Below are 17,249 nucleotides of genomic sequence, written 5' to 3'. Positions count from 1 at the left end.
TCACCCGCTCCCGCTCGCCGGCGCTACCCGCGTACGGGATCTTGTCCTCCGGCAGCGCGCTGAAGTACAGATGCACCTGCGAAAACAGACCGCGCGCGCGCGCGCGCGTGGATTCAGATTGGAGTCTCGAGTGAGGAGGCGGAGGATAGAAACGGATTGTGTGCTCGTAACCGAGCCTCGTATACCGTAAACGCTAGAGCTGGGGCGGGCCATGTGCAAACGATAATGCAAGCTTATCGCGAAAATTGCATGAGGCGACGGCCTATAGTTACTTTACATCGAGCGTGGGATTTTGCCGTATTTGAAGTATACTATCTTCTCTTAACGGCTCGCGGTGTGTCGACGCACGTGTTTGCGAAGTGGTTGGACGACTTTGTTCCAAAAATAAAATAACATTTTTTAGATTAATCAAAAATATATTAATTTGTCGGGTATAAAAAAAACTGTAGCCGCACCAAGGAAATTTTCTGATGGTTGAAAATAATCAGAAGATTCTGATTCTAATTCTAGTTGAGATAATCAAAATTAGAATTCTATCAGATTCAATCAGAAAATTTTGATTTATCATTTTTAACTAGAATTTCAATTAATGCAATCAAACTCTTTTTCGTGCGGTAACAGGGTTGTCACAAATTTCTCATTCTAAAATTCCATAATTTTTCCCTGATTTCCAGACAAACATGATTTTCTCTGGCATTCAATAATATTTTGAAATTTTTTTGAATTTTCGTCCTGATTTGGAAACCGTCAAATATTTTGTTGAAAAATCAATTTAACACAGCAATATAAATTATTATTACTGCTGCTGACACTGCTTGCATTTTTAATTGTTAACCCTTTGAGGGGTACATTTTTCTTCTGAACAAATTATTGAAATCATAGATCATCTATGGGTTTTCGGGGTCGCTGATTACGATTCTGATGCCAGAATTACGAAATAAATAATAAATAATAAATAGACTTATAAAAGATCAATTTTCCAAAATTTTTTAAATTTTTTTCGGAAAAACTAGCAAGCAGAAAATTCTGAAAAAATATATATTATAGTTTCAGATATGGAGTATACGCATAAAAATTTTCAGAGCTATAGCACTTCACGTTTATGAATAGTCGAATTTATTATGAAAAAAACGAGTTTTTTTACATTAATTGTTTATAACAAAATTGCGAATAATTAAATTAATGCAATTTTTCATGGAAATTGCATAACTTAGATCCCTAAGAGTCTAAAAAGTACTCATATGCGCATACAAATTGCACAATAGATCAAAAATATGGAAAAAATTAAGAACAAAAGGTGGGACGTATATATCCCATTGCCCCTCAAAAGATTAAATTGGTAGTATTTCAAAATTGCGTAGGTGTGATGTATATACATATATTAAACTTCTTTAAAGTTAAGAATTTTAATTTTCCAAAAAATTTTGCAAAAAATTCCCTGACTTTTCTCTGATTGCCTTGACAGTTTTTAATTTTCCTGACAATTTCTTGATTTCTAGTTTTGTGGTAATCCTGAGTAAAAAAATTGAAGGACTTATTTGTCCATGTAGAAAAATTATTGTTGAAGGCTGATGATTATATATATATATATATATATATATGTAAATGCGTGCATTACATCGTTGATTAAATTGACAACTGAAACCATGCAATAAACTCCAACTAATAATTCAGCTGACTTTTTATCCCTTCATGGTATCGTATCATATATGATATATGTAGACAAGAGGAAGAATTTAGTGTCAACTGTACCTGACATTAACCGATGGTCATTGAGACTCGTTCTGACCGTCGCAAATTTAGATAAATATCGGGATGGGCACTGTCAACATACCAAAGAGACGAAGGAAAACACTGACGTGCGCGTTTATACTACTGAGACGGAAACCTGCTGCGATGGAGTCACGACAATAAAAGGAGTAGGGAAGGCACGCCGGGATAAAAGTGCACGCGCGGTTTTATTTCGAGCGTATATTCTTACGACGGCATGGCATGTCTCTCGTGAAGGGCTGGGTGTCATCGCGGGTATTTCCATAAGAATATCGTCCTGGTGAGTGAAACGGCGCGCGCTCGATAGTCGTTGGAATTTGCGTGTAATCGAGTTTCTACACAATCTAGCGGTAAATTTCTCCGCGTTACGACTCGCGTCCGTTTATGAGTGGCAATTGCATCGTGTCAGTCCCGTGCATGCCATTAAACACTTCGCGCCGCGCGCGTGGGTCTTGCGTATGTTCCTTTTGTTTGTGCCAGCCGTACCCTTCCCTCGCGTCTTCCTCGCATAAGAATTATTAGAATAAACTATCGATTAATAATAAAATAGTAGAAAAAGTAAATATATATACGGAAAGAAATATCTAAAAATTTAATTAGATACAGATCTAAAAGTAATTTTGTTAAACCATTAAAATAATTACGTAGAAATCTCAAGTATGATGAGCAATGCTGCAAAAAGTTTTGATACTCTTTGAAGCAACCAGTTTTATATCATTATTTTTAATCCTACAAAATTATTTTCAAATCTGTATCTGTATCTATTTATATCAACTGGATTATAATAAAAAAAAACTTGTGTGCTCGGATCGCATTAAAATTAATGTTCTACATTGAATGGTTTTCATAGTATGGATATTATTTCAATTCCATTTAAAATAAAAAACCGATATAAATATATTCACAGAAATGATTAATGTGATTCGAGCATGTCAAGTTTTCTCTTCACAATTTAATTGATTATTTTAATCACGTTTAGCCCGTTTAATTTTTAGAATTAATAGATTTTTTACAGATAAGATTTGTCATTTTTTTTTTACTAATAATTTAACTAATTGCATCGATTTTATATCTGTTTCTGTACAGTTAATTTTTGAATAATTATATTTAAACCGTTTATAAAAACATATTTGTAAATCTACGAAATTTTCTTTTATCGAAGATTTAGTTGTCGAGATCTAATACTAGTAATATTTTTAAGCTATAAATTAATTAAAATAAAAGAATAAAGAAAAAAATATTATTCTTCCTCCTTTAAATTCTTGTGAGTATTATATTTAAGTAAATACATTAGGAATATATCGCAAAATATATTCAACATGAAATTCCGAAGGTAAAACGTGGATTTCGTAAATATCAAGGATTCTTCAAAAGAAAATATCGGTATCTTTTAATTCGCATAAAGATTGCACCGTATTGCTTGCTGTCCCTCGTTATAGACGTAAAATCTTCACGAATTGCCGCGCGAATTATTGTGCTTTCATATACACTCGAGATCTTCGCGCGAAAACGCGAATTGACGGCATATCGTCGTGCGGGGGGGATAGGCTTAAGAGCGCGAAAAGCTTGTTGCACGGGATTACCGTCCCCTCGCCGAGAACGCCGAGTCATAATATATAATGCGCGTTAGACGTAATGACACTTAAAATGAGTAAAGAAAACGCGCGGACGGACGCCGCTAGGACGAGGAGCGAAAGCGGGAAATAAAAGCGGGATGGAGGAGGCGGAGGAGACGAAGAGAATAAGAAGAGGAGGAGGAGGAGACAGAGAAGCGGATTTGCACGTACCGCATCGCGGAGTCGCGAAATAAACGACGATGTTGGCGCGCGGCACGCAAAAGCCAGCACGCATCGCCGAGAGGGAGAAAGAGGACTCTATTCCGCGCCGTGCCGACGCGAAACTCTCGCGCTTAAACCAATTAATGGACGGCGAGTGCGTTAGTTAGCTCCTTCGGCGGGAAGAAATCTAACATGGAATTATTCCGATTGTACGCTATTGAGAGTTTAATTAAATAAAATGATTTCGTTTTTGACATTCCGCAACATATTTCGGTATACGAGAGGATACTTTCAACTTCAGACACGTTAGAGAGGAAAATCAGAGAAAAAGAAAGAACGATGATAGTCTTTCAATACATTCTATAGACTGAGTTTCAAAATGCACTGCCACTGTTGAAAACCTATACTTTATGTTACACAATTTGCGTAAGGTACATTATAGATTTTTAGTAAGGCAGTGGATTTTTGATTATATAATCATAATAATTGAAAGGCTTGCTGTAATAATGAGTTAACCCACATTTTATAAAAAAGGAATAGATAAATTTTAAAATTAAAGTGATGAGAAAAATGTCAATATCACATGTTTTAACTTTAGAGCTCACTTACTCCGTTTTTACAAAATGCAAGTTGACCTACTGTTGCAGCAACAAAGTTCAATTACAAATTTATTATAATTTAAAATTAGAGAAGTAGAAATTTCACTTATTTTTACTGCGTTATGCGGCAGCATGATTTGGAGATGTTCTTTTTTTGAGAATGGAACCTCTCAAAAGAAGAGATCGAAGGGTACAACTGTACGTTTAGTACATTTTGTATTTTCTGCATTCTCTCCTTTCATACCCTTTTTCGGGTGAACCCCTCGATTACGCTTTATCATCGTTATATCCAGCGAAAGCTTTCACCGGCGCGGTCTGATGACTCACTGCGCCGTCGTCGTTCACGATGGTAATCGTCCCGGCGATCTGGAGGCCCGCTGTCGCGGTCAGTGGTATCCGAGGAGACGAATCACCGGAGACACCCTCGCATTACACGCATACGCGACAGCTGAGAAATCGTTCTCACCTCTTTTTTCCTCTCATATTTCAACAGTGAATTAATTAATCTCTATTATTAATACATAAAGTACCTATAAAGTCCCATAAAAATTTTTGATCTGCTTATCTAGTCTACTTATTGTTAGCCTCATTATTTTAATCCTCGATCTTTTTTAGAGTACTGTTATTACACGTATAAGTTCGTTAGTGTTTATTTTTTATACTTTTTCAAACTACGATGTATCTAAATGATTTTATTATATCAAGATAAAATGAAACTGATTTATTATTTTAACTATCGACTGCTGTTACATGTATACACTTTTCGGTGTTTATCTAAAAAATGTTCAGACTACGCTTTGTGCTCGCAGAATTTTATTACATCAAGATAAAATAAATCTGTCATTCTACCTGGTCGGGCCTCAGTCCGGGTGGCACCCACGTGTACTCCTCGAGCGCACAACCACTGTCGTCGTCGCTTTGCGAGTGCCTCTGGTGATGCTGCATCAGAGCCTCCTGCAGCGCCAGACCGGCCGGCGCAGCTTGCACCGGGCTCTTGAACGGCTCCTGGTGAGGCGCGCCCTCGGCGCCGCTCGGAAAGGCCATGGCCATCGCCATCGGCGGACCTGGACCCAGGCCGAGTCCCGAAGGACCACCCGCCTCCGTCGAAGTCCGCTGGTGCTCCTCTCGCGGGCACCTGCAGCTCCTGCACACTTTCCTGAAAAAGAAAAAAGTATTCATAAGAATAATGTTATTTCATTAATATATATAATATATATAATATTTTTCCAAATTACATTGGCATAATGTATTGATCAGGTTTTGATCTCAGTGTTTTAATGAATCACATATTTGTAACAAAGAACGAAGACATAAACATTGGATACGTATCTACATTTTTAAAAATTTACTTTGTAATGTACAGAACACTGTTTTTGTAATATGAGAATCCGACATTTATTGTAACATTATTATTTTAACATTGAAAATGACCCGATCGGCGTCGAAACGTTTGTACTTTTTATAAACTTATTTTTAAATATTAAATGTTATTAATTTTAACTGGCTCGTAATCCTTGTGCTTTACTTATAATATACTTGATTTATTTCAATTGAGCGATTCTACTAATCTTTATATATATACATATAAATTTATAATACATATATAAAGATAAGATCTCAAAATAGATGTAAAAGGATTATCACGGGAGTAATCCTTGAGGAACAGTGCAATTGTGTTTCTACGTTCATGTTTCCTTGAATTAAATTACAGACCTACAATTTAGGATCTTCCTATTATTAAAGCCTGGAATTGTACCTAATTACAGACCTAAATTCTGTAAAATCTACTTGACTTAGGGTAGCCTAGAATTCTGAAATGTAGAACTTAAGAGATCTCAAATATATCCAACAGAATCTAGAAATTCTGTTTAATCCACTTAATCCATATTTCTGCGCTTATTAGTGTGTCTCACATATGTGAGGATATAAGAGGAAAATTGGGGACGCGCGGTAACGAGAGTAATAATTGAATATGATGTACGACAAAATAGAACGAATGATGAATTATTACTATCTAGCTACATATTACCGCTGACAGCACTTAGTTCCTCGCTTGAATAAATCGATACGATTCAATCTAAAATTTTTCGCTCCGCGAGCGTGTAAAGAAATTGCACGTGCCGTTCCACATGTTCTGGATCAGCGAGCACTTAAGCTATCCAAACGTTCGTGTGAGGATGTTTTCCACCGTATAGTTGAGAAACGATTCGTGATTAATACAAGTTTCACTGTGAGCTGTGCAAATATGTCGTTTTCCGGCATCGAGGACGATAAATTAAACCGTTAAACAGGAAATTGCGTTCTAGATATAAATCTACGTGAAAGTAGACGAGATAATAAAAACAAACTAATAATGGTTCAGTCACATATGGCATTTGATTTCTACTTCTCGAAATATTCGCGTCGTTAAATTTCTGGCTCGTAAATTTCATTTCTATGAATATGTCGCTTGATTCCATTGCAACTCGTGCATATGTATTATTTTCTTATTAATAAAGATATGTACATTTGCTTAGTACCGTTATGTTTCTTAATATCTGACGTTTAAATTGAAAAAAAATTTTTTACGATATATTTATTTTTATGAAAATTGTAAGCAAACGAATATGAGTTAGATATACTTTAGTAAAATGTTGTCCCGTAATGTTAACGTTTAAGATTAAATGTCTTGAAAATCACTTCGTAATTCAAACTTGAAAATCACTTTGTATAATTCAAAAATCAAACTTATATTTAAAAATTAGATATAAAATAAAATATTACTTTGCCTGTAAAATATAGAATTTGCAAAAAATTCCTAATTTTTATTAGTATAATTTGAAAAAAACTGGCACTTCACATTAAAATTTTTGGATCTTTATCCAGAAATATTCCACACATTCAATGTAGGTATATATATGCACAGATTCTTCACTTAGATTTCAGAATAAATGCTTCACATTTTTCCACAACCCACAGCATTTTTTTAATACCGCGACTTCTTCGAGTTTTCCCGTAAAAAACAATTTTACGTCCGCGGAAAAAAATATCGAAAAACATTTCTTTCCATCACCGACAGTGGCAACTTACTCGGAACAACCGGCGGCCGCATCGTAACTCGAATGCATCGAACCGCAATCGGCTACGCGGCCACATTCCGCGTCTACCGCGGCACGGCGACCGAAATTGGTTCCGTCGTCGTGATGAGCGCCCTTCAGGAACTCCACGCACTTCTCCGTCGGACTCGCGCGCGACGTCGCCAACGCCGGACAGCCAACCACCACAGCGACGACATCGTCGACGTCGTCGTTGTTGCCGTTCGCGCCGTCTTCGCGATTTCTCAGAAATGCATCCAGGTAGTGATGCTCGGAGTCGGTAATGGTTGGAAGATCATAAACACCAGGCGTCGCCCAAGGTGCATCGATACCGGCGGTGCGCGCTGCGACATCCTCGTCGTTTTGGCTACCATTATTTGGCCTGGCATCTTGATTGTTCTTCCTGCCGTAGAGCTTGCGCAAGTACGCTTCCTGGTGACTCCTGGTAGCCCAGCAGCCGCCTTGCCACCATCGCTTCGAACCGAGCACCGCCGTGCGTCTTCTCCGCGCCAAGCTCGACATGCTTCTTCTTACGCGACGAATGGCGGCGAACGCGATGGGCGAGCAGCGACAACCACATCCGGACCGACAACCGACGGGGACGAGGTGGTCGTTAAGATCGATTTCCACCGGCGGTTTCTTCCACCACCGTGTGCTTCACGGCGTAACCCCAGCCCGACGGTAATAATCGCCGTGGCCGAGACCTTCTAATCTAGGGAACGCCGGCGGGGTCCTCTCTCCTTCCTTCCTCCCCCCCTACGGTATATTATGTCCCTTTTCGCGACCACCGCCGCCCGTTCTCTCGCAAAAGCTAATAAGACGACGCTTCGGGGCACTCGAGACACACTGGGCTTTTTGCTCCCACGTAGAACCCTTCTCCCGGGTATAAACGTATTAAATGCCTCCCGTGGTATACGCTCTTGATTGCGTCTGAAGCCTGACTTTCCGGCTTTCCTAGAAATAATGGCTCATCAAAGAGGCGTTTGTCCGTCACGAGCGATGTTTTCGTGGCGATATATTCCGAGTCTTCTTGGCGAAGCTTTAATGAGATATCCCCGCTTCACCTTATCTCTCATCAATACTTATTCCTTGACGTCAATTTAGCTGATCAATAGACACTAATCGGTCGCCAAGACGTCGTGGTCTATCACTTTAGCTTTTCTCTCCTCTCACGATGCTTTTCTCCGAATGCATTCTCGTCAATCGCCACAGAGACTTGCCAATCTGTTTTTCTTCTTTTTCTTCTGTTCTCCAGAATGTTTTTCCGACCCACAAAGATAGGTATCAAAGATTAAGTTGAACCAATAGGTCCAGTGATTTGTCTCCTCGGAGATGAGGAAAGCTTCACTTGTTACAAATCAAATTCTCCACAAGCGTATTTATAATAACTGACGATCACAACGGCAACTTCGCGAAACGAAGTCCGAGATCACGGGAAACAGTGTTCCCGATCTGTTCGCCAACATACCTTCCGTTGCAGTTCTCTCCGTTATCACGATATGTCAACAACGCCCGCGTTCGTAGAAATATCGCGTCGAAGTTTATCGTTGCACGTCATTCTCCTCGCGTCGATACAGAACGGACGTATGGAGGAAATGAGAAAATTCGCAAAATACAATCGACACTTCGTACTGCGAGAGGGAGACGTCTCACGATACAAAGATACCCCGTCAGAATAGAAGCGTCTCGCGTCGAACGGAGCGAGAATGGAGAGTTCAATCGCGCGATGTAATATCGTCGTCGTCGTCGTCGTCGTTGTCGTCGTCGTCTCGCGAACGTCTCGCGAGCGTCTCGCCACCGGTGGGATCGGACTCATCGCGCCGCCCGTTCACCATCTCTCGATTGGCACGCGCGTTCGCGAAACGCGAGCAAACGTATTGCTCGCGACCTCGGTCTCTCGAGCAATAAGGGCAATAGAGACGATGACGGCGGCGGGGGAGGAAGAGGCAGCAAGGGACGGAGTGATCGGAGAGAGAACAAGAAAAGGGAGAGGAGGATCGAGTGCGCGCTCCGGCGAAAGTAGTCGCCGTAGGAGGTGAGGATCGCGGGAGGGAAGAATCGTGAAAGATAAAGAAAGAGGAAGACAGAAAGAAAAAAAAAAGAGAGAAAGGAAGAGAGATAGATAGCTGGCAAGAAATAGGGTGGGTAAGGCAGACCGGAGGGATGAGGACTAATCTGTATGTATAACCGGTAGTACAGCACGGATTAACGTTTTAATACGCGACACCTATCGCGCGGTACAAACGCGGTTGGTCGAACGGCCCGAGATATGCGATCTGGAACTTGTTCAGATCCTTCTCAGGAGTTGATTGCAGCAGATGTGTGGAAACTTGTATGAGCGGATGACAGCCCAGGAACGATTAACGTGTTGCACGGAATGATCAGCGATTATTCGTGATCCAGCGGGATCGGTCCGTTTCATCGCTAAGCGTCATTCCGTTCTTCGGAGCACTCCTCTGAGCGTGGTCTCCGCGAGTCGATCACGTCCGTTTTCAGTTACGGGAAATCCGGATGACACCCTGGTGGAAACTTCGTCGGGACGATTAGGTCGTGTGACACGATTGTGGAAAACATGACGGAATGCGATTGACGCGCGGCGCGACGCGACGCGCATTAAAACCTTCAGAGAGGCGGCGTCATCGTCCTTCGTTCTACCGGCACGGGGCGTGCTGAGGCCGAGCGGACACTGAGCATACTCTGGGACTCAGCGGGCCCCCGTGTCTGCGGGACACGCGGCGTGAGGGGAATAAGCCGGGGCCCGCAAGCGAGTGCCGGCCCCGCGCGAGGAAGAAGGAAGGAGGAATGAACGAGCGAGCGTGCGAGTGCGTGTAACTCTCCGACGTTACCAATACGCGCGCGAACTCCCCTCTTCGCCGAAGAATCGCTTTCTCTCTCTCTCTCTGTCTCTCGCTTCTCTCGATATATTTATATTCGTTTCTAATACGTGCGGCGTGTCGGGGTCTGACGCCTTTCGCCCGTGGGCCTCACCGTCGGAATACGCGGGGCCCGGTTCCGCGTATGCGTGCCCCGCGACGGGCCTCGGGGCCCCCCCGAGCTCTGGCAAACCGAGGACGCTCTGCATTTACTCCGCTCTACTCTGTTCTGCTTCGTTCTGTTCTCTTCGAAGAACAACTTCTGCTACTTCTCTGCAACGATGTCGTTCTAAGAGACACACGCCGCGTTTCTCTATGCTGTACACGCAAGACGACATTTCGTTCGCTCTTCCGTCGCGATTAAGTACCGGTTGGTTAAAAACAAACATAAAGAGAAGCGTTTCTACGCTGAGGGACAGCCGGTCGCATTACGATCCTTAAATTGCTGCAGATGAGAGGACACGTCCCGCAGAGAAGATAGAAGGCTAATGAAAGTAGTTTGTGCTAAGTGGATCTGATAACTCGACCATATTCTTAGTTTTAACTTTTTTTATTTTTAGATAAAGGATCCGGAGTGCAAAAGAATAGAATAAATGCATAATCTATAAGATTCACTTTAAATATAACTTTTAGTAACGTTTAGTAAATTATTCATATTTATAGATCCAATTTATTTCTGTTTGAAGTATCCTTTTTATCTGACTTTTAGAAAAAAACGAGATTCAGTTGTAAGAACTTCGGACTATCGTACTAATTGTAAGAGAAAATATTTTATATCTATGACAATAATTGCACGGTAAAATAGATTATGGTATAAATTATAGTCGTTTTCAGTGTCAACAATACTATACATTTTTTGTACAAAACTATAAATAATGTATACAAACTACATGTATTCAATTACTGTCGTTTACTATGATTATAATTATGTTTATAAACATTATAGCAGTAATAATGATAAAAATGGAGTTAACCGTAATTATTTTACCACGCAATTAGTCACAGATAACAAATACTTTTTCCTCAGTATGTTTTATCTAAATCAGTTTCGAATTAGGATCGGTAAGAAAGATAACCTGATAGCCTAATTCTTGTCGATCGTGTTCAGATACAAATCCCAGCTAATATTTCAAAGAGGCTTCTGCCTGGTTCACTGTTCAGATATCGCTGGTACAACAAATAGAGATACCGCTTGAAAAGCCAGACCACCCAAATCGGAAATCTCTATTTCTTTTACATGTCTGTTAGGTTGTTAACTCCTACTTTTACGTAAGCCGCGTCTATTTCAACATCTCATACTCATTCTTAAGATAAGTCTATCTGTGAATTAGTATGTTAATTAGACGATGTTTAATACATGAGCAGCGCATACTCGTTAATTTCTCCCCATTTTCGGACAATTCTGTGTATCTTTTAGTTATTATGTAGGATTAACTACAGAAAACCAAGATAAAATACAAAATGTATGACTACAAGTGCTCTTTGTCGGTAATTTCGAAAGTGCTTTTTCGTATGTCACAGTTAAAGAATTAATAAACATTTCTGGGGGGTAATGTGCAACACAAATATTTTTTCGCTTATACATTGTAACAGTGAATTTGCTGTTTGCTAATTCCTTCTTTACTAATTCCTTCTGTCATTTAACTGTGCGTCTGTTACGGTATTATCATGTTTTATTTGCCGTGTACGTTCTTATTCTCACGGAGTTTTTCCTAAAAACAACAAAGTACTCAGTCTACTTATTTTTCACATGCTCGTGCGTGCACTGAGAGAAAAATTTTGTATTTATAACTATAATTACACATTAATTATAATTATTACTGCTACAATGTTAGTAATAATAATTATACGTGTAGTTCTATCAACAAATATAGTTGATAATCGAAAATGACTATAATTATAGTCATTATATATTACCATGAAAATGATTGCAAGCATTACTACAATTTAATCATAATTTATAGTCATTTCTGGGAATATAAAATGTAACTATAAAAATAGATGCTTATACTTAATGTATAAAAATAGAATATAAAATATGGTGCATAAAAAATTACTATAAATTGCAGTTAAATTACTATAGTCATTTTCGGTCATTTGTATATTTTTTAATAGTCGTAATTAAAGTAGCCATATCTTATCGATGTTAACATAACTACAATCGTCTTAGTCATGTTGAAAATTCGGATTATCGCGGCTCAGTTTCAACCTTCATCCGTAATAGTGTCCATTACGAATAGCGCGCGGTTGAAAAACACAGATGTTCTCGTCGGATTGTGGGCACGTGTAATTGAGTCCATTCGTGAGGGATGTAACATGGCGATTCATCCGTACGTGCGCGACACGCCTCTTCCGCGAAGCCGACCGAGTTCCCTTGATGGACCCAGTCCTTTAAGTAGACCTTTAAGGTTTTCCCGTGGCAGAGGTGCGATCAGCGAGAGCACGTTCTCGCGGAGTTTACCGCAAAAACTGTCACACAAGAGATGAGGCAAGGCGAGGATTTCGCTCAATGGATGGCAGTAATCATGCAAAAACCACCGACAGAATGCCGCTCGGCGTTAAATAAGTCTCACAAAGGAGGGACGGCGATATTCGAGTGAGGCTGAGAACAAACGTGCCGTGTCTTATTGCGGATTATTCGATTAACTCTGCGCTCCGTTCCGACGAAGCTTAGGTATCGAGATTAGTCCACATTGTCCGGTAATAACACGTGGGATCATCGTCGGACTTTATTCCTATATCAAACGCGTACCAAATTTACGCTTATAGACTTTCTCCTCAAGACTGCGACACGCAACACGGGACTAATAAAAGTCAAGGAACGTAATTTAATTTCTATGGTTAATTAAATTAAATCGAGAGGTTTGCCTGCGAGCCTATCATCGCCCGTTCGATTTATGAACGCTCGAAGATACACTATAAAAAATACTCAGGGTCGACACAATTAAATCTGAGAGTTGCGCGATTTGAGTTAAGTGAAGTATAATCAAGTCAAGAAGAATTAAAGCCTAGTTAGATACACTGTAAAAAAAGATGGAGGAATTTAACTCGAATTGAGGTAAACCAACGCTTATGATTATGCCGTCCCATAATTGAATTGCGTAAATAATTAGTTCAATTTACTTTTCTGTATGATTGGTTTGATCTCTATGAAGAAGCAGATGTATTAGAATTACGCAGTTAAATTACCCTTGAGTTATTTAGTTGTAAGGTCTTTATTCCAATTTTAATGTTTCATTGGACATACTCGTCACTCCAGATAGAGTGGACGGAGTTTTAACATAGCTACATCAAATGTATTATAAAAGGTGTTTAATTGTGAATATTAATATATTATCCAAGATTTCATGATGAGATTTGGCGATCGTGTGGGTGAGTTACTTCGTTACTTGATTGCTTGAATTTCAATATCTTATATACATGAATTTAAAACAGATAACACTACAGTTTTGGCAACCTGTGAGTGACTCTACATCGGACGTAGCGAAATAAAATTTTTTTTGGTACAGCCCGACAGTTAGTTCACCGTATTGGACTCTGAGATTGAATTGGTTTACCTCAATTCGAGTTGAATTCCTCCATCTTTTTTTACAGTGTATATAAAAACATAATGACCCTGACACCGGACAAAGAGTTTCTTGCTTACTTTTCTTTCCCACCGGAATATATACGCTTAGCACATCGTTTCACATTCCCGCGGCGACACGACGGATTTCTCCACAGCCACCGTTTCGTGGCAATCTAATCGTAAAAAGAATTTAACGATTCGTTAATGACTATCGTTTACAGAACGATTTCCCGCGGATCAATAAATTTTTACGATCCAAAGTGAAAAGAGAGTGGCTTCTAAGGCTCCCGCGCTCTCCTATACTCCTTTTCTTCTCCTTTTTTTCCTTCTCTTCTCGATAGATACCCACAATAAACCGATACAAGCGAATTCCGCCGCGGCGGCATTTTTCTCGCGGGATCGATTTCCTGCGCGGTTAATCGCGGACCCGCCGCCCTTCGACCCAACAGGCAAATGCGATATCCGGTAACTGCGTTCGACCAGCCTCCGACGTGTAAAACTACATTGTGGCGATCGGCATACTTACTTCTTGCGGCTGCCGCGCAGATAGAAATTGCTATTACTTCTCTTAGAGCGAGAAGCGGCCGGCATAATCGTCGTGTGCGCTATGGTACCTTCGGCAAGCGACTGGTACCGCAACCGCGGTGTGGCCAATGTCGCACGACGGAATTACTGGCTATCTTGCCGTACCGTACCGTGCCCTACACATCGATGGACCCCAGGGTTCTCAAACCGCGGAATTTTTGCGCGACCGTCGATGGCCAGCGCGAATCGACGAGCGACGGACGCGGAAACGCGGCCGACCGACACCACAATGCGGCTTCCGACGCGTCTGCATCTTAATTGACTACTGTATTTTATGAGAATGAGGTACGTAAATGTCCGTTACATCTATTAACTTTATTATATATGAAGAAAATATGTTTATATATTACCGTAAAATATTACGCATTTGCGTGATACTTAAAAGAAGTATTAAAGTATTAATACTGTAGAAATATTCTGATTTTCACTATTAAAATCGAATATTATACGTAAAATTTGATGAAAATTTAAATTCAATTAAAATCAAGGATGTATATAAAATTTTATGGAGAAATCTATTCAGGCCGATAATTGCGCGGATAAAGCGAATTTTAATCAAGCGAGAGAAATAAGAGACGCTGTAAATATCACGACAGTTAGAAAGTCTTTGATTATCTACTAAATTATATTTTCTCGGATTCCAACATAAAGAATTCCCAGGTTTCGTTTTCGTGGAATATCATCGTCGCACAGTTTGAGTACCCCTGCATCTAGGTGCATCCTGCTCGTACACGCGAATAGCTCGGCTTGCACGATCGTACACGCCGCTTACAACGCGTTCATCAACGTCGACGATCAAATGGATTTTCGCTTATACAGACTGATGTATCGCTTATACTTAGCGTCATCGCCTCGAACGACTATATCCGTTTGGACATTACGTTATTGAGTCGTACCGTCTGAAAACGCCTGGTTTGTAGTACGCAGCAAGGTTCTCCATATGCGCAAATTGCCATTTCGGCCTTGTTCTTTAATCGTTTTGTTTTTCGCAACATTCGACATTGGTGCCTTTTGATCGACGGTTATTTTACATTTACACGTATGTACACGTTGTTTTACGTTTATTTTACGTTTGCATATATATATTTTTCTATAGTACGGCGGCTTGATACATTTCTCTTAACGCACGATACAATTTTTGTTTCTATATCATAGACATATAGACAATAAGAGCAAAGACTAATAGATTTTAACCTACCGGAAACCGTGTATTTTACCTGCACTGTGGATGCTTTCCAACTGCAATATCCTTAGACACTTTCGTGCACACAACAACACAAGCTGAGTTCCAATTGCTGTAATCGTCGACACAACACCATAACCGTACAAGTACAAGAGCTATTAGTCGGCTTGTGTTCTCTATCTGTGATAAATAAAGTGCTTTTAGTGACATAGGTCAACACAAACGTCATTTCATCTTTCTTGGCATTCCAGTGAATAACAAAAATAGAGCGACACTTGTGTCGATTTGTGTCACTAAATAGAAAGCATCTGTACTACTAATCGCAATGACTATAAATGAAAGAAGAAAACGCGGAAACGAGAAATGGAAACACAGAAACGCATTAGATTAAAAAATACTATAAGGCATGAGCAAGGTATTGAAAAATAAACCCAACTCCGAAATTGTGCAACATACACAGTACATATTTCGTTTCAACTGAATTGTGCACAACGCTATATTTTGTGCATTCTAGTATATGTTTGTGTCGAAATATGTTGAGCAATTGAAAGCACCTTGTGTAATATACGATTTCTAGTAAATTGAACTCTGTTAGCTCTCCCGTTCTTATTGCCTTTGTTTTTCATTGTGCATTAAGCCTTAAGCCTGAGACACAATTGAAAAGTATCACAATAGGAAAAGAACAGCACAAATCCAGCAACATTGCAATATTATTGTGCATTAAGCCTTAAGCCTGAGACACAATTGAAAAGTATCACAATAGGAAAAGAACAGCAAATCCAGCAACATTGCAATAGGGGAGAGTGGGGAGTTTTGAAGCACGCTTTGTTTGGGGCTCAAAAGTACCACAAAAAATTTTTTTTTTCACATTTTATCTAACCGAATCTCTAGAGCATCTTAAAATACACCTCCTGGTTGATGGATTTGCATAAAATCCAAAGTCATCGGCAATTTTTGTCTGTTGGCCCAAAAAACTGCTTTTTGGAATTTTCAAAAATCGTGGGGAATTGTGAAGCACGACTAAAAATCGCTATATTTTAAAATTGCCACCGCGTCAGTAACACATCGAATGTTTTTGCATAAATACATTTGAACGTCGAAAGCCTAATCATTGTTGATTAATTTGTGTGCACTCACCTTTTCGATTCGCTTGAAAATGTTTATGAAACTGCCACAAACACGAATGCTCAATAAAACTTTCCGAACAAAATGTTGAACACACTGTCTGGAGAGATACAACAAAGGTGTGCTATCGGGATGAATGCTACAAGAAAACTGAGATATTAGGAGAACCAATCTTTTCAGTATGTAAGACCTATCAAAACCACAACTAAGCGATATCTATGGCCGTGCTTCGCAACTCCCCATGCTTCAAAACTCCCCACTGTCCCCTAACATTAAAAATGTTGCAACAATGTTGCTTCAAGTTTCTGTGCTGTATGCAGAGACAATATAACATCTTTCATCTATCAGAAATCTGATATACATGAAATTCTGATATACACGGTTTCTCATAGGTTGAAATCTGTTCCTTGATCTTTTAGTGCCTATGCTTTCCATTGTGTATTAAGCCTTACGTCCTTACAAGAACTTGAATCAAACAGACGCTTCTGAGCAAGCGGGTATATAAATGCGCCGCTATTCCGTCCGCCCATCACCTGTTTCGCTGGCACGCAGGTGTTCGTGAAAGTTACTCTATTAGAGTCATTCTACATTATATGATGCATACTATAGGATAGCTGTACAACATTATTCATATGATTCTGTTTCATTAATATACAAAAGCTTATTTTATTATTAAACAAATCATACATCGATT

General features: G+C 39.8%; 1 protein-coding gene across 1 annotated transcript in view; it reads right to left on the bottom strand.

Moving 5' to 3' along the window:
* LOC108762219 (protein prickle) overlaps positions 1 to 9,892 on the bottom strand; it is a 19,943-nt gene extending 10,051 nt beyond the window's left edge. The window contains exons 1-3 of the mRNA XM_018509123.1: positions 7,217 to 9,892; positions 4,997 to 5,303; positions 5 to 76 (exon numbers count right to left, since the gene is read on the bottom strand). Of these exons, the coding sequence (XP_018364625.1) occupies positions 5 to 76; positions 4,997 to 5,303; positions 7,217 to 7,743 (906 nt within the window). The 5' untranslated portion in view covers positions 7,744 to 9,892. The remainder of the gene's footprint in view (positions 1 to 4; positions 77 to 4,996; positions 5,304 to 7,216) is intronic.
* Between the last annotated feature and the right edge of the window lie 7,357 nt (positions 9,893 to 17,249).

The sequence above is a fragment of the Trachymyrmex cornetzi genome, unplaced genomic scaffold (assembly GCF_001594075.2).
Source record: "Trachymyrmex cornetzi isolate Tcor2-1 unplaced genomic scaffold, Tcor1.1 scaffold282, whole genome shotgun sequence".
Taxonomy (NCBI): domain Eukaryota; kingdom Metazoa; phylum Arthropoda; class Insecta; order Hymenoptera; family Formicidae; genus Trachymyrmex; species Trachymyrmex cornetzi.
Note: the sequence above shows the minus strand (reverse complement) of the source record. Positions and strands in the feature narration are given on the sequence as shown.